At 40.0% G+C, this 24,847-nt stretch overlaps 1 protein-coding gene across 1 annotated transcript in view; it reads left to right on the top strand.

The window, feature by feature from the left end:
- LOC139473609 (transportin-3-like) overlaps positions 1-24,195 on the top strand; it is a 38,439-nt gene extending 14,244 nt beyond the window's left edge. The window contains exons 11-27 of the mRNA XM_071256281.1: positions 139-214; positions 397-459; positions 3,284-3,430; positions 3,913-4,020; positions 4,621-4,715; positions 5,116-5,255; positions 9,474-9,665; positions 10,172-10,263; positions 10,446-10,531; positions 11,007-11,067; positions 11,993-12,133; positions 12,390-12,506; positions 12,963-13,057; positions 13,359-13,515; positions 14,007-14,174; positions 16,395-16,507; positions 18,682-24,195. Of these exons, the coding sequence (XP_071112382.1) occupies positions 139-214; positions 397-459; positions 3,284-3,430; positions 3,913-4,020; positions 4,621-4,715; positions 5,116-5,255; positions 9,474-9,665; positions 10,172-10,263; positions 10,446-10,531; positions 11,007-11,067; positions 11,993-12,133; positions 12,390-12,506; positions 12,963-13,057; positions 13,359-13,515; positions 14,007-14,174; positions 16,395-16,507; positions 18,682-18,742 (1,912 nt within the window). The 3' untranslated portion in view covers positions 18,743-24,195. The remainder of the gene's footprint in view (positions 1-138; positions 215-396; positions 460-3,283; positions 3,431-3,912; positions 4,021-4,620; positions 4,716-5,115; positions 5,256-9,473; positions 9,666-10,171; positions 10,264-10,445; positions 10,532-11,006; positions 11,068-11,992; positions 12,134-12,389; positions 12,507-12,962; positions 13,058-13,358; positions 13,516-14,006; positions 14,175-16,394; positions 16,508-18,681) is intronic.
- The last annotated feature ends 652 nt before the right edge of the window (positions 24,196-24,847 follow it).

Genomic DNA, 24,847 nt, shown 5'->3' with positions numbered 1-24,847 from the left:
CTGGTAGCAATATTTGGATGTATTAAATCCTTAGCAGCATTTAAGTGATAGAAAATGTAAAACTGTGACTTCCTGCTGTGTAGGGTGGAAGGACAGTGGTTGAAACTGGGCCTAATACCCTGATGATTTGTGTTCCAGGTCAGTTAACTACTGCAGGATATTTACAGAAATGGCAGAATCATTTTTAGAATCTATTGTTTCCACACCTAATCAGGTAAGAATAACGAGTGACTGTGAAAATACTTCTTTGAAACAGTAGCTATTGTTATCTATTGAAATTCCTAATTTCCCATTCTTTCAAAGACTACATTAAAACAGTACATGTAAGAGAATTGTTTATGATAATTTTGTGGTGTTTCCTGACTGGTTTTTCAATGATGTTGTTTATTATTTCAGGCTCTTGGGGATTTTAGAACGTTGGAACTTTTGTTAACCTGTGTCGGCCATCATTTGTACGAGGTAACATTATTATTTGACAGTTTGCAATGTTATGACCTGGTCCTGTTGCTCAAGATAGCCTTCAGTGGTTAAAGCAGTGGCTTGTCAAGCTGAAAATTCCTTGCAAGATTTCAATGGTTCAATCCTACTTTTAATGTCTCAAGGTGTTATATTCTTGGAATATTAGTGTCAAACCAGACTCACTCCAGCTGAACCGAGTAGGATAATGTACAGGTACTTGAGGTGATGTGTCAGAATGTTATGATCTTGTGAGGTGACATTGTGGATCATTATTTATATGTCATGGGGAATTATGGAAAATATGTTATCTTTGTTAAACAAGGTATTAGTAATCTGGATATCACCCTTTGTGATATGATGTCAAGATTGCACATGCTATCACATGCTGGGTCCAAGCTTCACATGTTGGGTCCTAGTGTCATGCTTGTTCCTAGTGTCACATGCAGGGTCCTTGTGTCACATGTGGGGTCTTAATGGCACATGTTGGGTCCTAGTGTCGTGCTTGTTCCTAGTGTCACATGCGGGGTCCTTGTGTCACATGTTGGGTCTTAATGTCACATGTTGGGTCCTAGTGTCACATGTTGTGTGCAAGTGTCACATGCAGGGTCGTAGTGTCACATGTGGGGTCTTAATGGCACATGTGGGGTCCTAGTGTCATGCTTGTTCCTAGTGTCACATGCAGGGTCCTTGTGTCACATGCGGGGTCTTAATGGCACATGTTGGGTCCTAGTGTCATGCTTGTTCCTAGTGTCACATGCAGGGTCCTTGTGTCACATGTGGGGTCTTAATGGCACATATTGGATCCTAGCGTCATGATTGTTCCTAGTGTCACATGCGGGGTCCTTGTGTCACATGTTGGGTCTTAATGTCACACGTTGGGTTTTAATGTCACATGTTGGGTCCTAGTGTCACATGTTGGGTGCAAGTGTCACATGCGGGGTCGTAGTGTCACATGTTGGGTCCTAGAGTCATGCGACCTGTGAAGATTCCAGGGTAGAATAGGTCTTCAGCAACCCATGCTTGCCGTAAAAGGTGACTATGCTTGTTGTAAAAGGCGACTAACGGGATCGGGTGGTCACGCTCACTGACTTGGTTGATACATGTCAACGGTCCCAATTGCATGAATCGATGCTCATTATATTAATCGCTGGATTGTCTGGTCCAGACTCGGTTATTTACAGACCGCCGTCATATAGCTGGAATATTGCTGAGTGCAGCGTTAAACAACAAACCAACCAACCAACCAACCTAGTGTCATGCTTGTTCTTGTTCCTAGTGTCACATTTGTGGTCCAAGTGTCACATGCTGGTTCCTGTTGTCACATTTGGGGGGCCTAATGTCACATGCTGGGTCCTACTGTCACATGCTGGCTCAAGTGTCATATTCGGGGCCCTAGTGTCAAATTTGGGGTCCTAATGCCACATGCGGGGTCATAGTGTCACATGCTTGGTCCTAATGTCACATGCTGGGTCCTCGGTCTTCAGCAACCCATGCTTGCTGTAAAGAGCGACTCACAAGATCGGGTGGTCAGGTTCGCTGACTTGGTTGATGTTTGCTGTGTGTCCCAATAGTGTGGATCGATGCTCATGATGTCAATCACTTGATTGTCTAGTCCAGACTCTGTTATTTACAGACTGTTGTCATAAAGCTGGAATATTGCGGAGTGTGGCGTTATACAACAAACAAACAAACAAACAACAAACCTACTGTCACATCTTCGGTTGTAGTGTCAACTGCTTGCTCCTAGTGTCACATGTTTGGTCTAAGTGTTACATGTGGGGTTCTAGTGTCACATGCTGGGTCGTAGTGTCAAATGCTTGTTCCTAGTGTCACATGTTTGGTCCTATTGTCACATGCTGAGTTCTATTGTCAAATGTCTATTGTCCTACTGTACCTGTTTGCTCCTAGTGTACCTGTTCGCTCGTAGTGTCACATACTTGTTCCTATTGTCACATGTAGGGTCCTAGTGTCACATGCTGGGTCGTAGTGTCACATGCTGGGTCCTATTGTCACATGTTGGGTCCTAGTATCACATGTAGGGTCCTAGTGTCACATGCTTGTTCCTGGTGTCACATGCTGGGTCCTAGTGTCACATGCTGGGCCATAGTGTCACATGCTGGGCCCTAGTGTCACATGCTGGGCCCTAGTGTCACATGCTGGGTCCCAGTGTCACATGCTGGGTCCTAGTGTTACATGCTGGGTCCTAGTGTTACATGCTGGGTCCCAGTGTCACATGCTGGGTCCTAGTGTCACATGCTGGGTCCTAGTGTCACATGCTGGGTCCCAGTGTCACATGCTGGGCCATAGTGTCACATGCTTGGCCATAGTGTCACATGCTGGGCCCTAGTGTCACATGCTGGGTCCCAGTGTCACATGCTGGGTCCTAGTGTTACGTGCTGGGTCCTAGTGTCACATGCTGGGTCCTAGTGTCACATGTAGGATCCTAGTGTCACATGTAGGGTCCTAGTGTCACATGCTTTCCTTGTGTCCCATGCAGGGTCCTAGTGTCACATGTTGGGTCCTATTGTCACATACAGAGACATAATGTCACATGTTAGGCCTAGTGTCACATGTTGGGTCCTAGTGTCACATGCTGGGTCCTCGTGTAAAATGTTTGTTCCTCATGTCACATGTAAGCTCCTATTGTCACAGACTGTTGATTAGTGCCACTAGTGCAAATCCTGAGTCTACTAAAATGTATTGTTTGCAGAGCTTATGATAGCCCCTATATTAGCATGGAGAGCTTTTAAGGCTCTGTTTACATGGTCTATATACTTAAACGTTTTAGGCACAGACTGGTTTTATATGTGTGCTCTTCCTCCAGGTTGCCGAGATCACCTTCAACTTCTGGTACAGACTGTCAGAGGAGCTGTATCAGCTGAACTCAGTCGACATGAATGAAATATTCAAGCCCTACATCCAGAGACTGATTGTAGCACTATCACGGCATTGTCAGATGGAACCCGATCATGTTAGTGGATCTCACACTCTTAGATTTGAACTATTTTCACTCACAGTGTGAGACTGTCTGCACTAAGGCTCGGACATATTAGTGTTATTTCTCATGCATTGTGGCATCATTAAGAATTCTGTTTCTTCATTACAAATCTGTTTCAATGTGTTCATCTTAATCATGTTAATATCAGTAATTTACTGTTTATTTTAACTTAATTCATGATTTTCATTCAAGAACTTTAGCATAAGTATTTGCTTGAACATTATAATGATTACATTTCATTTGATTGAGTTCGATACCAAAAGACATTAAAAGATGGTACTTGTTGTTACTCTGCCTGACGCTCGACATTAATGTGGCGAAAAAAGCACTGATTGGCTCTGAATCACTGTAATGTGTCTGATTTACCATTTCACCTAACCTCGCTTGATAGACACTTTGTCAAGTTCTTTGTTATAGTGATATTTGTTGTTCAGTTTGTGGGATATCTCTTGCAGGAAGGTGTTCCAGATGACACAGGAGATTTTGGGGAGTTCCGTCTCCGAGTGTCTGAGCTCATCAAAGATGTAGTATTCATTGTTGGTTCCTCGTCCTGCTTTTCACAGGTAACAATGACTGCTGCACACGCTGATCCAATTGTTTCTCACAGTTGCATGTTAGCATCATATGTGATCTTGTGGACTAACATGCAACTGTACATATAGTCATACTGGTGCGTTGCTTCCTCCGTAAGCAAAGACATGATTGATGTGCTAAAACATGTTTACTTCTGTTCCATTCCTGTAAACTGTAACATATCATCCCCAGTATAAAACTTTTAAAAAAATTCTATAAAGGAACCCTTGAGTATTAAGATACTGTTAGGTCTGAGGTGAAGAAGAGATGACTTTAGGCCACTAGAGCTGAGAAGGGGATGAGAATGGCATTGGGTGATTGTTTAATGAGGAAGCATATGTTCTGGGGTCTTAAGAGAGACTACATTTTCTGAAATGCATTAAAATGCATGGTGACCGGGGGATATCTCTGTAGACGTAGATAACTTTACAAAAATTGTAATTGATACTTTGAAGATTGACTAATATCTTTACCATGAGAACAGTTCCTAGACTACTTTTGTTAGAAACTGAGACGTTTTGTTGAGTCAGAAACTGTCTGTTGAAATGTCTCTAAGAGACTGTTGACAATGTATTATGTGTTCTCCCCAGATGTTTGAGAACCTGAAGAACCAGGCCACATCCTCCTGGGATCTGTCCGAGTCCTCCTTGTTCGTCATGAGCGCCGTCGCCAAAAATATTCTCCCGTACGTACACCGTCCTCCACATACTCTAACAGGCAGTGTACCTGTGAATATTTCCCATGTTTGTCTTTGTTTGTCTGTCTGGAAGCCAAAATTATGATTAAATGTAAGGAGTTTTACTTTTGCAGCTGCAATAAACAATTGTAAGAAGACCTTGGAACTTTCAGTTTTATGCACTGAGTACTGTTAAAAGAATAAGAAAATTTTACTATTTAAGTTGAAATAGTCCCAAATGTTTCAAAAATCTTTACCCAAGGAGTCTATCCTCCATAAAAATATTCATGAATTTTATTGTGCAGATCAATGAAAGTTAGGGCTTGAGATAAGTGGTTCACCATGGTTTACAGAGATTGCCTGTCTGCAGTAATATTTTTAATTTTAAATTTAAATATGTGCTTTACAGAGACGAGAATGAGATAGTGCCTCAGGTGTTAGAGGCCGTGTTGTCACTCCCGAATACAGCCCACGTCGCTGTCCGGTATTCCAGTGTCCAGCTCATTGGGGAACTCTGCGAATGGATAGAGAGACACCCACAGTATCTAGGTGAGTTAACACATACTGCTGAGAAACAGTTTTGTATATTCATGGAGAGAATTCTACCAGGTACAGTGCAATTGTAGTTGACATATTTCTCAGGCTGTTAAGGGGCAAGTCTCATCAGTATATACAACTTTGCAGATTTGGATATTTCCTAACATGTCATGGCAAATATTGATTTCAAAACATCGAAAGCAGCACGTAAATAAGGTTTATTTGCACTTTAGTCTTTTGTCTTATCAATTTCAAAAGCTGAAACGAAAATACGGCAGAGACAGGTCCATTATATAGAGAGGCTGTGTATCTGGTCTTGTTGGAGGAAATTACCTTTTGATTGCACCAGCTACCTCCACAATTACACACTTGTTTGCACCAGCTACCTCCACAATTACACACTTGTTTGCACCAGGTACCTCCACAATTACACACTTGTTTGCACCAGCTACCTCCACAATTACACACTTGTTTGCACCAACTACCTCCACAATTACACACTTGTTTGCACCAACTAACTCCACAATTACACATTTGATTGCACCAACTACCTCCACAATTACACATTTGATTGCACCAGCTACCTCCACAATTACACACTTGATTGCACCAACTACCTTCACAATTAAACACTTCCTTGCACCAGCTACCTCCACAATTACACACTTGTTTGCACCAGCTACCTCCACAATTACACACTTGTTTGCACCAACTACCTCCACAATTACACACTTGTTTGCACCAACTACCTCCACAATTACACATTTGATTGCACCAACTACCTCCACAATTACACACTCGATTGCACCAACTACCTCCACAATTACACACTTGATTGCACCAAGTACCTCCAAAATTACACACTTGATTGCACCAAGTACCTCCAAAATTACACACTTGATTGCACCAAGAACCTCAAAAACTACACACTTGATTGCACCAGCTACCTCCACAATTACACACTTGATTGCACCAACTACCTTCACAATTAAACACTTCATTGCACCAACTACCTCCACAATTACACACTTGTTTGCACCAACTACCTCCACAATTACACACTTGTTTGCGCCAACTACCTCCACAATTACACACTTGTTTGCACCAACTACCTCCACAATTACACATTTGATTGCACCAGCTACCTCCACAATTACACACTTGTTTGCACCAACTACCTCCACAATTACACACTTGTTTGCACCAACTACCTCCACAATTACACACTTGATTGCACCAACTACCTTCACAATTAAACACTTGATTGCACCAACTACCTTCACAATTAAACACTTGTTTGCACCAACTACCTCCACAATTACACACTTGTTTGCACCAACTACCTCCACAATTACACACTTGATTGCACCAACTACCTCCACAATTACACACTTGATTGCACCAACTACCTTCACAATTAAACACTTGATTGCACCAACTACCTTCACAATTAAACACTTGTTTGCACCAACTACCTCCACAATTACACACTTGATTGCACCAACTACCTCCACAATTACACACTTGATTGCACCAACTACCCTCCAAAATCACATGTTTGATATCACAAAAAGCCTGCCCCTCCATTTGTACTCAAGCAGGAACAGCCTCTGTTCCTGGTCATGGTTCTCTGCACAGGTTCTCGACAAGGCTAACCTCATCTTCACCGAGGCAAGGGAGTTAACTGACTATAAAAGTCCAGTTTCCACCCTTGCCGAATTAGGCTGGTATTATGGAGTTATATTTTGACTGGACTTACGAGTCTATGCATAGTCCAATCAAAATCATGCAACGAAATCAAAATCCGCTTCGTAAACTGTTGTGCAGATTTCGGTCGATTACAGGATTTGCAAAGCATGTGCAACAGATATTTTCCAGATATTTTCATGTTTTTAATCAAGGTGCTCATGTGATTTGATGCGATGATAAGACCCATTTTATCGCAATATAGATCCTGATTATTGATCAGATTGTTTTGACTGGGCGCCGTCATTTTGTTTGAAACAAGTGACACGAGAGGTGGAACCTGATTGGTTCATAGGAGAGGCTTAGAAGGGACATAACTCGTAGTAATCACTGGTGGCGCTACAATCGAGGTGGATCGAGCCTGGAATTCCAGCCTGGTTCGGCAAGGGTGGAAACTGGACTTTTAAAGTCAGTTAACTCTCTTGCCTCGGGAAGATGGGCTTACCTATTCATCACCCTTTTTAACCCTTAGACTTTCTCCTTTCCAGTTAGCAATGATCATTTGTAGTGTATTTTCATTCATATGAGTGAGATTAAAGGATTATAATGTACTGTTTCTTTCAACAATCACAAATTGAGGTCAATATTTGGGGAAAAAATAATGTGGGAGACATGCTTTTTCTTCAAATACGTTTATTGTTCACGTTCAGTACTTTTCTCATTTTTAATTTAGTTGTTAAACTTTTCTTTGTTCAGAATATTGGCTGACCTGTGTATAAAATGATGAAGCATAGTACTTACTTTCACAACTTTCAGATATGACCGACAATAGTAACTCAAATATGGATGGATGATCCCATCTTGGATGCATGGATTACAAGTGATTGCAAAACACAGATTAGTTTGTTTGTTTTGGTTCTATTCTCCAAATCACAGATTCCTGTTGCAGTTGAGAAAAAAACACACAAAGATATAGCGACATGTCATAGACTCTGTGAATCTGTGTCACTTGCTAACGTTACATTACACTATACACATAGCTGAGTGTATTATGATACCTGGACTGACTGCCTACATACATTATGCAATAATCTACTGCAGTTGCATGTTGTTGTGAGATGAGTGACTGAAGGTGACACAAATACTCTTCAACACAACTATTCTTGACATAAAATACATGGAATCCATACTGTTATACAACTCAGGCATCCATGCTAATTAAAATGTGCCTCATCGTTAATGCTTCAAGCCTTGTTTGGGTTGTAACAAATACAGATCTCCAAATACATACTTTTAATTAAACACAACAGCCCTAATTTTTAAACACTTTTTTCTCGGCTATCGTATTATACATCATACTGACTACATGATTATGTAAGAAACATTTATTACTATTTTCACTTTAGCTGTTTGTCCCATATAGCAGCATTTGCGGTTGCCTCATTCTTCAGTATTCACTCACCCACTGTTTCAAATGGTTATGCACCATGTGCAATTGAACATCTTTGTCCCTTTGGATTTCCTTTAAGTAAGGATTACTTCTTTTGTCTAGATATTTCCTCGGGGTGAAAGCATCCCCATGTGAATGCCTCCCCATGCCAAATGTAAGGAAGGACCTGCCCCATACTGACTCTCCCCGTCAGAGATACCATCACTGAGCATGGTGACAGTGTGCTGCTATTCCGTGGAATTCCATGGAGGGGAAAGCCAGCTGCATAGTTTCTGTTATATAAATAATGATCCAGACTCCAGATCCCCTTCTGTTGAGCTGAATATTCGTCCTACTATTGTCCAACTGGTCAGTTGTATACAGAGTTTGTAGGAGATGTGTGCAGTGCTAGCGCATGTACTGTTGTATGGGTATGTACAGTCACAAATTCAGGTGTTGTCGTTTGACTAAATGCTGTAAGTGTATTGCTTGAATAAATGTGTTGTACTGGGCCCTGTTCCACAAACCGATCTTATCGCTATAGTTCCTATACTTTTACATAGACTTATGACAGTAGTAGCGTTAAGATTGCTTTGTAGAACAGGGCCCTGTACTGTTGGATTATGACATTAGTTTCATTGCCAATACAATGCAAGTCTGCTGTATAACCATGATAACAGTCCATGATGTGAAAGATGACAGGTGCAAGTGTTCTCATTTCTTTATTACTTGGTAGTGAACTGGTGACTTGTTTATAAATATTCCTCATCAGGTAAAATGTATGGGATACTGTATATGGTGGGTCACAGAAAATAATGGCCTTGCAATTCTTATGTCATGTTATATAAATATAATATACACGCATTCATGAATATATACTTGCAGTTCACTGCATTTGGCATTTTCTTTTTTTTTTATGGTAATTTATGGCAAAATACAGGTATTGGATTTTTCATTATAAAATCAAACCAAAAAAATCTTTAAAAAAGTTTTTGTTGAAAAAAAGGAATTGGCAATTGCGATGAACAAATGATAAAGTGTTATCATGGTTATGGCTAAAAGTGTGAAGAGTAGTGATGGAGTAAAGGAGATGCTGATGCTGCTTCGTGTTGCAGACCCAGTATTACAGTATCTCCTGGCCGGCCTCCAGCAGCCCCCTCTCGCCTCTATATCTGCCAACAGTCTACAGAGCATCTCCACGCAGTGTCGAGACCACATGATCGAACACTTCGCCGGACTCATACAGATCGTGCAGGCAATGGGCACCTTCAATCTCTCCAATGATGCTGCCATAGGACTACTGAAAGGTAGGGGTTGGTTTGATTGGAAAGGAAATTGATCAGGAAAGATGGAAGAGCATGTTTTAAGTCTCTGTGTCCCATTTTCATGAATGAAAGCATGGATAGCTATATATGTAAAATTAACAAAATGTTATTGAAAGAATGAGAACATGAATGTGTTTAAACACAAGACATTCATCACCTCTCATTCAGTGTTATGTTAATACAGGGTATTGGTTTTATATGGAAGCACTTTTTACTACCTTCAAGGGCAAACATATCGGGGTTCATAAAGTCACGTCATGAGACAACAATGTATTGTTTCTGTCATCTGGACGGCATTGTTGACGTCATTCAAATCTTATTCTGACATGAGGTCGGAATGATGTCACACTAGAAACAAGGTCATCATGGTCATAGCTGAAGATTGTTGACGTCATTCGACAAATTGTGGTTCCACTGTTGCGACTTGCAACACTAAAATGAACACTCATATGATAGACAGATAGTGATAGTGATGATTGTGTTTCTAGGTACAGCCACTATTCTGGGCCGCCTTCCTCACGGTAAAGTCACGGAGGGCCTTCAACAGCTGTGCTCCATACAGTTATCTCCCCTGAATAAAGTAAGCCCATATACCTCAACTTAAATATAGCTTTAGATGCATCTATAATGCATGACGAAATAAGTTCGTCAAATTAATTATTTCATAAGACGATTCAGTTTGTGTTGCATAATTTGTTGAAAGTATTTCCTTTTAGTTGTGTCTTTACTTTTTGTTTAGTCTTTTTGCTGTTTTCTTCCCAGTTAATATCTGAAGAAACTGGGCCAGTGAAGCATGGCTCAATCAACGACCCTACACTATGGCTGGACAGACTAGCTGCAGTCTTTAGGTGGGTGAGCAGTGTTGGAAAGTAAGAATTAACATGATTCAGTCCTTGGCCTTGTTGAATACTACAGGAACAAACCACCAGGATCCCAGGAACCCCATAATTTAAAATGCTTGTTTGTGGAACAGGAGACTTTGTTTAATTAATAGCTTTGGACTATGTTTGTTCAGACTGTAGCAACATATCGATGGTCATGTTACTGGTTCCATGATAAGACAATAATTGTATGAATATGCTGCTCATATTTGTCATATTTTTCGAAAATGTATCCTGTGTAGTCATTTCTGATGGTATGTGCAAGAGTTCCCATTCCATTGTTAATATAATTGAGTGAAGTTTACTAAATATGTTTCCATTCTGTGTCTGTCCAAGTGATGATAGAATACAACTCCTTAGTATGACAAATGTATCACTTCCTGGCTGATGGGTCAGTGGATATGTCAATGAATGTTGATGAAGACATGTTCTCTGTGTACAGGTTTACAAACCCCAGTGTGTCCAACGGGCAGGTCCATCCATGTCAGCCGGTCATACAGGAGGTGAGATGCTCACTGGCAGTAGTAAAGCCTTCATGCGTAAACTTAATGAAGGAACTATTCTCCGTACACAAAGCAAAAATTGCTCTTTCCTAAAAGTGATATGGATATTCCAGGCTAGAATTTGTCCCTTGTAACCTATTGTTGTAGTCGAAGGGGGTTTAGTGGATGAGGTGGTCAGGCTCAGTGACTTGGTTGAGTGCATGTTATTGTACCCATCAGTGTGGGACATTACTCTTAGTATCAGTCACAGGTTCATCTGGTCCAGACTCAATTATTTACAGCTGGAATATTGCTGGCTGCTTTGTTAAACATGGACAGTAGTATTTACAATTGAAGGTTTTAAGTTGACGATAGACTCACCGGTGATTCAGTAACTAGTAAGCTGCAAACAAGGTGGGTTGGCCCAGTGCTATGAAGTGGCCAGGGTTTTACGTGACTCACAAATGTAAAGAATGCAAAAACCTATAGTGTGTCCCAAGGGACGTACAATAATATTCATTGTCACAGCTAACCAAGAGCAGATATGAGTGTCTGTATTTCACCCATCACTCATGACCACTGTCCACATGATGATTGATTCATTCCAGGCTCTAAAGTAATTATCTAAATGTACAGTACACTACACAGTTTCATTAGATTACAGGCCCATCATTTTGCCTGCAAGGACCCTTTAAATTAATTATTGAAGGTCCCGTGGAGCCCCCACTTTGTTAGTCAAGGTAAAACCCTGAGTGACTCAACTCCATCACGACCTGCATGTCCGAGGTTTGGGAGTTATCAGCACCAGACCCATGTTTGCTTGTTACATCAACGTGATATCTGCCATTAAACTGATGGCAGTGAAATATTGTGAAATGTGATATTAAAACTAAACTAGTTTCCTGAGGAGTATGATCATGGTACCATGTTGGTCATTGTGTTGCAGGTATGGCCAGTATTATCTAACGCATGTAACAAGTATCAAGCAGATGTGAGGATCATTGAGAGGTGTTGTCGCTGTATTAGGTTTGCAATCAGATGCCTGGGGAAGAACTCCGCAACATTGTTAACACCTTTAGTCACACAGGTAAGAGGACAGGCAGTACTCTCACTTATACTAGACAGTGGCGTCCCGGGGCCACATCCAGAAGTCTTCACACAACAGATGCTAGATTAATGTCTATCAAGATGCTGCAAATTGCAAAATATGTGATTGACAGTTTACAGTTGGTCATGATAAAACTGAAGAATAAGTGTTAAAAGGCATTCACTCATTTAAGTGTATCATGCCTTTGCAATTTGGCCTCGACTGTACATTGATATTTAAAACTGTTGGTTTCCAGATGGTGAGTCTCTACCAGGTCCATCAGCATTCATGTTTCCTGTACCTCGGCAGTATTCTGGTAGACGAGTATGGCACAGAACAAGGCTGTATACCAGGGCTTCTAGACATGTTGCAGGTGAGGAACTTCACTGTCGCAGATGGGTCGTTTTAGGGGGTAGTGAAAGAAATGGTGATCAAAGGGATGGGGACGATGAAAGCGATGGGGACGATGGAGGTGGTGGTGATGAAGGGAATGGTGATGAGGCTGGTGCTGATGAAGTTGATGGTGCTAATGAAGGGGATGGGGATGATGGTGTGAGTGAAGATGGTTTTATACAGCTTTTAGCAATATTCCAGCAAGATCACGGCAGGGGACTCAGAAATTGACTTCACATATTGTACCCATGTGGGAAATCGAACCACTAGGCTACTCACCGCCCCATAATGATGGAGGTGGTGGTGATAAAGGGAATGACGAAGGGGATGGTGGTGATGATTGGGTTGGTAGTGATGATGGAGTCGGTGGTGATGACTTATACTGAGAGTGTCATGGGGTAAATATGGTACTGAATGTTTTTTCCTCTGCTGACAGGCTTTTTGCGGACCAACATTTAAGATTCTAGAAGAGCACAATGGTCTTCGCAACCACCCCGATACAGTAGACGACTTATTCCGGTTATGTCTTAGGTGAGTGAAGTAACATTGTCATTAGTTATTAGCTTGAATTACATCATGGTCTTGCATGTTAGAAGTGTTTCTGCTTATGAACATATTTTAATATTGATCATGGTAATGGTGGAACCAGAGACATTGACTGTAGTCATACTTGATGGTTGAAGTGTTTGTTACAGAAAAATAGGGTAAGCAGTAGGACACCTGATTATCTTTGTGATATAGCAGGAATAGCACTGACTGTTCCATGAAACAGCATTCAATCGCTGATAATTTGACGTTGCACACCATAGATCATGTGTCCTTTTACTGCCAGGTTCATCCAGCGATCGCCTGCATCCTTCCTGCAGAGTCAGATGGCCAAGCCTCTCCTGTGTTGTGCAATAGCGGCGTGCTCCCTCGATCACAAGGATGCCAATGCTTCCGTCATGAAGTTCCTCACAGACTTCATTAAGTGTGCAAGAGAAAAAGAAGTAAGGTGTTCCTGAATTCAAAGTCCCATAGGTTTTACTTCAGTTTGATGGGTCAGTAATAGTTTGTTTGTTGTGATGTTATCTAAAATAAGGATTGTATGGTCACAATGTCTGTGTATGTATGGATGGTATGCTGCTAACCTGATATGAGTACAGTGACTATCCAGGTGGACGTGTTGTCATTGAATTGTATTTGCCACCATAATGGAACTGACATTTTCAGATTAATTTCAAGTTCAACTCAACCTTGATGCTCATCACAACAGTTGATGCCTTCTGAACTATGTAGACATATACCATGTCTTCGTGTCGGTGTGGATTGTTGCCTTGTCCAGACATGATCTTTTCCAGGCTGCTGGGATAGAGCTGGAATATTGCCGACTGAATTGATCAACAATTCACAGCCTTCACAACGGTTGAGTTTTGTGAGATAATATCAGACTTTTTATGCTTGTTTTACATTTCTCTGACTTCTTCAGTGTCCATTACAGGACAAGGAGGACTTTGAGCTGCGGAAGACAGCAGTATCAACGTTACTTAATGATCATGGTCAAGCTCTAGTGCATGCATGCATCAATGCCTGCATCTTCTGTCTGCCCACGTATATGATACCGGATGTAGCTGAAGTTCTGTACGAGCTGATGCTGATTGACAGGGCGGTAGGTTGATATTTCAAATATTTAGGGAAAATATGACTAATGCATTGACGTTGATAATATGAGGGATGAATATGAATAGGAGACTGATATTGATAATATGAGGGATGAATATGAATAGGAGTCTGATATTGATAATACGAGGGATGAATATGAATAGGAGACTGATATTGATAATATGAGGGATGAATATGTATAGGATACTGATATTGATAATATGAGGGGTGGATATGAATAGAATACTGATAATGATAATATGAGGTATGAATATGAATAGGATACTGATATTGATAATATGAGGTATGAATATGTATAGGATACTGATATTGATAATATGAGGGGTGGACATGAATAGAATACTGATATTGATAATATGAGGTATGAATATGAATAGGATACTGATATTGATAATATCAGGTATGAATATGTATAGGAGACTGATATTGATAATTTAAGGTATGAATATGAATAGGAGACTGATATTTATAATATGAGTGATGAATATGAATAGGAGACTGATATATTGATAATATGAGGTATGAATATGTATAGGAGACTGATATTGATAATTTAAGGTATGAATATGAATAGGAGACTGATATTGATAATTTAAGGTATGAATATGAATAGGAGACTGATATTGATAACATGAGTGATGAATATGAATAGGAGACTGATATATTGATAATATGAGGTATGAATATGTATAGGAGACTGATATTGATAATTTAAGGTATGAATATGAATAGGAGACTGATATTGATAATATGAGAGATGAATATGAATAGGAGACTGATATTGATAATATGAGCGATGAACAGGAATAGGAGAATGATATATTGATAATATGAGCGATGAATATGAATAGGAGACTGATATTGATAACATGAGGGATGGATATGAATAGGATACTGATATTGATAACATGAGGGGTGGATATGAATAGAATACTGATATTGATAATATGAGGGGTGGATATGAATAGGATACTGATATTGATAATATGAGGTATGAATATGTATAGGATACTGATATTGATAATATGAGGGGTGGACATGAATAGAATACTGATATTGATAATATGAGGGGTGGATATGTATAGGATGCTGATATTGACAATATGAGGGGTGGATATGAATAGAATACTGATATTGATAATATGAGGGGTGGAAATGAATAGGATGCTGATATTGATAATATGAGGGATGGATATGAATAGGATGCTGATATTGATAATATGAGAGATGGATATGAATAGGATGCTGATATTGATAATATGAGGGGTGGAAATGAATAGGATGCTGATATTGATAATATGAGGGATGGATATGAATAGGATGCTGATATTGATAATATGAGAGATGGATATGAATAGGATGCTGATATTGATAATATGAGAGATGGATATGAATAGGATGCTGATATTGATAACATGAGGGGTGGATATGAATAGAATACTGATATTGATAATATGAGGGATGGATATGAATAGGATGCTGATATTGATAATATGAGGGATGGATATGAATAGGATGCTGATATTGATATTATGAGGGGTGGAAATGAATAGGAGACTGATATTGATAATATGAGGGGTGGATATGAATAGGATGCTGATATTGATAATATGAGGGGTGGATATGAATAGGATGCTGATATTGATAATATGAGGGGTGGATATGAATAGGAGACTGATATTGATAATATGAGGGGTGGATATGAATAGGATGCTGATGTTGATAATATGAGGGGTGGAAATGAATAGGAGACTGAATTACTGAATCCTTTTCCTTGGTTATCTTAATTTACCTTCCCTTAAATTTTCATCAACAATTTTTCCAACCAATCAGACATCAGGATAAAGAAAAAGAAAGTGGGTGAGGGAGATGGACGTGAAGACATCCTTTCCATCTAAATGAATTTTAAAGGGCTCTCTTTTGCACGTCAGTCAGTTTTTCAATGTTGAATGTACCGCAAATTGTGTTGTAGTCAATGAAAATCAAGCGGGGGTTGTAATTTAAGATCACGAGAACCCCAGGACAAAGGAATGGATCCAGGGGTTAGTGTAGGTTCACCAAAATGCGAGCCCTGGGGATATAGAGGTTGGGTTATCCATTTGTAATATGCTATTATGGGTATTATGTGAGATATATTTCACTGCTTGTGCAGACTCATGTCTCAGCTGGACTTTTCTTCACTTTGCTAACTTGTGTTTTATGACAGACATTCTGTGTATGGCTGGAGACAACGCTGACTGCCCTGCCCACTGAGAGTAGTGGAGGAGCTGTCACGGCCACGAAGAAACAGCTGACAGATTTCCATAAAACAGTCACAAGGTTTGTGAACATGTGATGACACTGACTTAGAGTGCCCTTCCTGCTTGTTAGGTGATAGTAATACATAGGAATACAATAGTCATCAGAGTAGATCTTCACCCAAATTTGACATCTCCCGACAAGAAAAGGTGGGAGGCATTTTAAGTTAATGTTTTTATAGGCATGCTCAGGACATCTGTGTACCTGTGATTTACCAAGTGATTTTCTTTTTCTATAGACTGGGGAGAGTAAAATGATGCGAGACCACTATTTAGTAGTGAAGTGGGCAGGGGGAAATGTTTAAACTTATCCTATCTCACCATGCTCACACTATGCATATCTTCTTCTTCGATCCTATGTGTGCAACGTGCTTAAACCCTGTTTCCATCTTCTAGAACAAAAACATTAGCCTAAACACACCCCAGCATCACTCTGGTAACGACCAACAATTGGGTCCATTTGGTGCTCTCATGCACAGTAACCTTCCACATTTTGACCATGTGCGTCTCTCTACCCACTTATTCTCTTTCTAATCGTCACCGTGTGTGGACATATTGCTTGGACCTAGAGAACACATTTGTTTTGTTGAGACTTATTGCGGTTTGAGACAGTCTACAACATGGGAAAGAAGAACAAACTTCCCCTGGCCTGTGCGAAATGCCAACATACTGATTCAACGTCAGACCTGCACAAGTTGCGATTATTGTGACCAGTGTAATTTGGAATCTAGATGCACAGAGTGTCATTCTTTAGAAGATTCTGCATTCCGTATCTATGTCCAGAGATACCACAGATGAATCCTAGACCGCAGATCTAAGTCTAAAGATTCCATGATATCATCGTCTGTCTGAGAAAACGAAAGTCGCTAATCCGTTAAAGATTCCATTCTCAGAATTGTCAAACACGCATGATCATAGGAGGAACAATAAACTGACTGCTCCATCCAAGGCTACTCATCAGGATGCTCCCAATCGTCTATCTTGGGATTGTCAGAAAGAAGCTACACTGGATCGAAGATCAGGGGCTAAGGATTGGGACCGGCACTCTCTCTCTCTAAGGATAGGCATTTAAGATCGGACTGACGCTCCTGACATTCTCGGAACACGATTGTACACACCGCTCCCATGTTTAACACCTCCCAGAACAACTAGTATGGTGGGATTAGTCGCAGGTACCAAGGTCTAGTTTGACTTTGGTTGACTGCTCTTCAGCTCGTACCCCCTTGGAATGCCCTTCCTACTTTAGAGATAGGTCCCCTGTCATTGATTACCATCACCAACATTAGTCTGCAACATTAAAGTCCCCATTAGGCATGGACGTTACAAGAAATAGAACGGTGTCCCAAACCTTTATTCCACTCACCACTGCCTAGAGTATGTGATTTAGGGTTTTGGTTCGAAGATCCTCTTACAGATATTGTCAGTCGTTCCCTTTCATGTCTTGGTTTGGCTCATGCACTCGAATGTGTTCGATAACCTTGACGTTAAGAGAGGTCAAATCATTGACCCAGTTGTTGGTCGTAACCCTAGAGATGCTGGGTTGTGTTTTTGTTTAAGAAGTTGGAAACAGGGTTCAAACATGTTTTCACATAGGATCAAAAAAGAAAGAACATTTTGCTTGGTGTGAGGTAGGATAATTGTATAAGTAAATATACAACAGAAACTAAAATTTCCAATTAATTTGTCATTGATAGAGATCACAGATTTCTATTAGGAACCAGTTCAAACGTTTGATAGTGTGTGAGGTGGTAATGGCCTTTATCATCACCGGCAATAGTCCGTCTTGTGCAGTGAGTAATATATCAAGACGGATTTGATCGATAAAACACAGGGCAAAGACGAAAATGAGTGACAAAAGAGGCCACTAGACTCGGAAATTTAACATTTTGGAATTAAGGTTTTTGGGGGGATTTGGGGTATATCTTAAAACTTAAGAAATTCAGTTTTTTATCTGATATTAAGCTTTTGAACTGGTCCCTTTGTATAGTGTTAACAGATACTCAATTGTTTTACAAGAGTTTTCATGAAAAAGTCCATTAACTCAAGACAATTTAACGTTTTGGTCACTGCTGTAAGCTGATCAACACTATAGTCTGAAAGAGCCCATAAATTAACTTGCTGTAGTTACCATGGTTACCAAGGTTTCATTGTATTTCCTGTTATATGGTCCTGTATTTCTCTTCTTTCTTGTTTCAGTGCTGAGCATCTCAAGCCTGTATCCCATGCCATCAGAGATTTCTCCCGCCTATATAGATAGAAACAACTAGTTGTCTGGATAACACTACACACATAGACACAGCTAGTTGTCACTCATGCAGTATCCTGGTGCTAGTCAATGCGTGTGACAGAAGCCATTGTGTCCTGGGTCTCCAAGACTCCCACTGCTTAAGCAGGCCTTAAGTAGATGTTATGTTTGCCTTAGCTGAGCTTAAGTATGCCTTAAGTTCTCCAGCTGTGATAAGCGTTCAGTGTTGCATGTGTCACAAAGCACCCCGAAGGCCTCTCATGTCCTGATGCTTCACCTGACTAGCCAGGACCTGACTGAAGATTTGAAGGCAAAAAAGAAATCCTTAAGAGATTTTACTGAGTATGAAAGACTTTTGATGGGCATGTTTTGATGGTTGAAGAATCCCTGCTAGTTATATGCATTCTCAGTCTTCGTTCGAAGGGGAAGCCTTGAGTTACAGGTGGAATATGATGGTTCATGAAAGCCCCCTCCTTGTGCTCTTGCTGCTCAATGTAATCCTCGATGCTGATACTCAACTGGAGTGATAATCTCGAACAGTCTATGCCTGGACTCTACCACAGTATTGGGCATGTATCAGGCTGGTATCACCTCAGCATGCTCTTCAGCAATTCTATAGATATGTGTGTCACATTGTAGTCTGTGTGAGATGAAGACAATTCATCATATTCAGGGATTTTGCTGGGTGGTACTGACATCTGTATTACCCATATTATCCCAGGTAATACTAACATCGGTCAAACACATACTATCCCATGTTATACTGACACTGATATAATCCATACTATACCGGGTTATACTGACATCTGTATCTGTATAACCCATACTATACCGGGTTATACTGACATCTGTATAACCCATACTATACCTGGTTATACTGACATCTGTATAACCCATACTATACCTGGTTATACTGACATCTGTATAACCCATACTATACCGGGTTATACTGACATCTGTATAACCCATACTATACCTGGTTATACTGACATCTGTATAACCCATATTATGCCTGGTTATACTGACATCTGTATAACCCATACTATACCGGGTTATACTGAAATCTGTATAACCCATACTATATCTGGTTATACTGACATCTGTATAACCCATACTATGCCAGATTTGACCTGTGTTTGTAGGAGTTTCACACATTGTGCTGACATTATGCTAATGTAACTGAAATTCAAAACAGTATTAAATCTATGTCAGCTTCTGAAGCATATTTGAAGCTGTAACAGAATACTTGGAACAGAATAGCTTGGGTGCACAGAAAAATGTTGTTCCTCTCTTGACCATATATATATATCTGAAAGCATGCTCTTACACCGCTGTCATAACTAGCCAGCAACAGCACTTACTACCAGGTGATACATGATATGTTTAACCATATGGTTACAATGTTAGTGACAGTCCATGGGTTGACGAGTTGAAGTATGAGTGTTGTCTGTTGCTCACTAGTGTTGTAGTGTATCCAGACATTGTATATTACTTGACTGTGATTTCTTTGGTCCACCCGGTCCAGATGGTGAATGCCAAATGAGATGGTGAATGCCTTTCATAAGTTGGCACCGGAAGGTGAATACCAATGTGTTGGGCAAGGTTTGGTGCATCAGTTGCACAAGGTGAATGCCAGAAGTAGGGGGAAATGTCTTGGTAAAGACGATGAATGCCATTGGTTCATCAGCTTCTTAAAGTGAATGCCAACAGATGTGGTGATTGTCTTTGGGACATTGACATCCGAAGGTAAATGCCAAAAAGCTTAGGGAATGCATTTAAAACATCAGCTCAGGAAAGCGCATACCTTTGACACCTTACCTTGAGAAGATGAATGCCTTTGGTCCATTGGCTTGAAAAGGTGAATATGTATGGTCCATTGGCTTGAGAAGGAGAATGGCTTTGGAATATCAACTCAAGAAGATCCATTGGCTCCCAAAGGTGAATGTCTGTGTTGCGTTCACTCCAGAAAAGGAATGCCCTAGGCATTGAATGCTTCTTGGAGTTGAATGATTGCACTCGTAATTAGGGTGTTAAGAGTACTTATGCATAGGTTTCTGAATGGGGAATGTCAATTGCAATGCAGCTGTTATAAATTGCTGAGATGTAGTTCGTGCTAGTGAATAAGGAGGTTCTTGGGTTTTTTGCTGTTAAATATGCAGACACATAAAAACAGGAGTGTGAATGCTGGGCTTGCAATACCAAGTCAGAACCAGCAAAGTATAAAGAATTCCATCAGGTGTATTGTCAAAATGTGCAATTATCAGTAGTCAGAAGACACTGACTAATGTCTGAAGAATGTGGCACATCAAAATGAGCACCAGCTGTAGTGGTTGATCCTGTACAGAGAAGGATGGCGTTGTGTTCGATTGTCATGGTCTTCCCTAAATGAAAAGGAGTGTTGATTTCAATGTGGTTCTTATACCATAAGTGTTTTGTTCTGTGTCTCCAGTGCTGTTGTTGCAGTAGGGCTACAAGAGTGTTGCATCATGAAGTATGACAGTTCTCCAGGCAACTGGTCTATGAAGCAGTTCAAGCATGTCAAGCAAATTTTCATCTCATTACTATCCAAATTTAGTCTTCTGATCATTTGTCTTGTAAGGTGCAGGCACAGATGATCTAGTGCTGTGCAGAGTTGCATCCCTTAGCATTGCCAGAATCCTAGATCGTGGAGTCAGTCAGCTCCACACCATGTTCCTTGGTTTCAACTCTATCTTATCACATACAAACTTTATCACTTAAGGTAATCCTCAACACTTGGCTGGCATGCCATGATATAACCCATTTCTGGTGTCCCCTGTCGAGTTGCTGCTATATTGCTAAAAGCCATACTCATACTCAACTGTTGTGCTTCTCACATTCTCATTATGTTTAGATATGATCATAATACCTCTAGCTGTGTCTATAAATTTGATGCCCATGTCCGTTGAAGGAAGTAAACCCAGTCAAGATTCTTTCCTGTTCAGCTTTCATACAACATACCAAGTTAGAGATGTCAAAACTATGCAAGTAAGTATAGTCAGAAACTATATAAAAACATAAAATTAAGTTCAAACAGAATGGTGTTTAATGTAACCTTTTTTTATTTTAAGACAGCTTTTGTTAAGTATTTGTTGTTAAGGACAAGCTCATCTGTAAAACAAATAACTGATTGGTCTGGCCTGATATAGTTGAGAGCTGTCATACTGAATGATGTGCCATGTTGCTGAGGAACATGTTCCTGTAATGGATGAGGTTTTGAAATTTATCATGCTGTAATTAGTGCTTGCTGTCTCAAATTATTTTTTGCAAAGGAATTGGTTGTGCTTTGATGTGTATTTTCTATGTTTAAATGATACCAGATGTCAACTGAGCATGTGATGTCTGAGATTACTGAATCAAAACAAGAAAGTAGGTGAAGCCACAGTTGTTTACAGTCCTAGGAAGTCTGGTGCTTTTGAACACCAGTAATGCTCAATCAAAAACCATTGCGTTAGTTTGCATGATTCAAATCTTGATTCATCCGGAAGCGAGAAACAAGTGTCTGAATTTCAAAACCTATGGATGTAGTTGAGTGTTGATATTTGTCATGTACATTTTGTAAACTGTGTCCTCTTCTGTTTGTATCTGTACATTGTTTTAGAACATGTGTAGATGTTTTAATTCTTTGTTATATTTATTTCTTTTATGTTCACAGTTTGGTCTGTTGTTGTAACAGACGTGAGATGATGTTAGAGTAACACTGTACTTTTGGGGTCAACGTCCCTCTGCGAAACATGAACAAAGCTGCATGTATCAACTCCTGTATTTTATGAGTTAAGGATGTCTGCTGGAATGTTTCCATGTTTCGTTTGTAACTTGTAGGTCATGTGTTAGAAGTTCTTCAAAGACATTTTAAGTGAAGCTGTCCCCGATGCCAAACGGTGCAGCCAAGAAAAACTTATTTATGGTCACTGATTGCTCGTGGCAAAGGTTGTCAACTATGAGTTTTATGTAAAAAATGTTTACATGGTGAATGACTGCTGTGTCGCTGAGAAATTGTGAAGTTGGTACACCACAATGAAAGGAAGGCACCATGAACCCCCATCCATTTTGACAGATCATATTTTCAACATCTAGTTCTATTAATGTGTCAGAGAAAAATGTAAAATCTTTCCATAGAGTTTAGCAGACATCCTTAAAAGCCTTTTCTCTTTGTTTTATGAAGTTTTAGTTATTTTACTACATGTAATGAAATGCATGCTTTGGTTGGTGTGAGTGTGGTAAAGACGTTTGACACAAGGTTACATTTAAATATTAGAAGCCCCCAACTCACGACAGTCTCTTTATTAACCAGATATTGACAGACAAGCATTTTATCTAACTCTTGTTAAAACTAAAATGGCATATACCTGTTGAATTTATATGTATAAAACAAGTTTCTTTTCGACAAGAATTAATCCAGTCTTTGATGCCATCACCAGACTTCCATGTTTGTACTCTCAGAACACAAACGGTGGTTCTTCACTTCGTTTCTTTTCAATCGTTTTTGAACATTGTTATTTAAGTTCTACGTTCCTAAAGGCTGGTTATTCTGCAGCAAGACTATTGAAATCTGAAATTGTACAAATGTATAAATATATATATCAATTTTGTATAATTGTACATACAAACGCTCTTAGGAGAACCATGGTGTAGATTTGGAACCGACATGCATACAGTGTTAGTGCTTGTGGCTCTGGGTTATGCTGATGTTAAATATAACAATGATGTCATGCTAGTTACCTGTCCAGAACAAACCTCCTTGTTTTCTTCCTCTAGTCCAACTGCTGAGTGTATGACAAGCTTTCATTTATATCACTATTCTATGAACCTAAACCAATTCTTTAAAACTCTTCATTCAAAACTGATCTCCCACTGAAGTATTATTTTCTATTGCCGTTACCGCTATTGAGTAAATAAGCCTACAATTATCCTAATTTCAAATATACTTCTTTCCCACTTTTGTCAAAACAATTAGGGGCGGTGGGGTAGCCTAGTGGTTAAATCCTCCGTTTGTCACCCCGAAGACCCAGGTTCTATTCCCCACATGGTTACATTGTGTGAAGCCCATTTCAGGTTTCCCATTGTGATATTGCTGGAATATTGCTAAAAACGGCGTAAAACTATACTCGCTCACTCAAAACAATTAACTTGATATTATTCAATTATATTAGACAGATATTCTTGAATGTAGACTATGTTTCATTCCTACCGATTAGATGTTAAACCACTAAGTCTAGTCACTGTCAATCATGTGAAAATGACAAACTGCTCAAATCCCAGGTAGACTAAGGATTTTGCTGTCATGCCAGTGTTATATGTTACCAAGGTAAGTAGAGGATAAATGGAAATAACTAACTGTACCACATTGTTACAAATTCAGGCTTTATTTTTGATTCAGCAACTGCACTTGCATCTTATTTTTTTTTACCTTTTATTTATGCTGACAATAAATTTTATCCATGACAGTTTGACTTGTTGTCTGTCAAGTTAATATGTGTTCAGTAGTGGTGTAAGTATCATAGTTACCAGAGCAACAGAGCATAACCAGAACCATCATCTATACCACAATTCCAGGTGTTCCAGCCAAAGCTCAATTTACTGGAGTTGCATCCATAAGTTTTTTCTGCTTGATCGCAACCTAGATTCATCCTAAATATGATCCTTGGTGCGTCTGTGCTACATCCATGCTTATTGGATCACTTGGTCTGTCTCCTAGGTCACTTTGGGGTTTGCCCCCACTTGGGTTGACATGCTGTGACATCACTAGAACCTGTTTGTTGTTTAACGCCACACACACCCGATGACCTTAGCATGGGTCTCTGAAGAACAAGTATTACTGGGTTCTGCAGGGGTCGACATCACTAGGAACCCATTTGATTTGGTATACATCTTTTGGAGTGATCTGTCAATTCCTAGAAGTAAATCTATGGGTGTATCCAGGACAGATGGCAACGTTTCCCATGCCTGCTCTCGCCTTAAATACTGGGGACTTGACACAGCCATCACCGGTGAAGATCCGGGGTAGAATAGGTCTTCAGCAACCCATGCTGGCTGTAAAAGGTTACTATGCTTGTAGTAAGAGGCGACTAACTGGATCGGGTGGTAAGGCTCACTGAC

This window comes from Haliotis cracherodii, unplaced genomic scaffold (genome assembly GCF_022045235.1).
Source record: "Haliotis cracherodii isolate W230 unplaced genomic scaffold, xgHalCrac1.p SCAF_3, whole genome shotgun sequence".
Classification (NCBI taxonomy): Eukaryota; Metazoa; Mollusca; class Gastropoda; order Lepetellida; family Haliotidae; genus Haliotis; species Haliotis cracherodii.
Note: the sequence above shows the minus strand (reverse complement) of the source record. Positions and strands in the feature narration are given on the sequence as shown.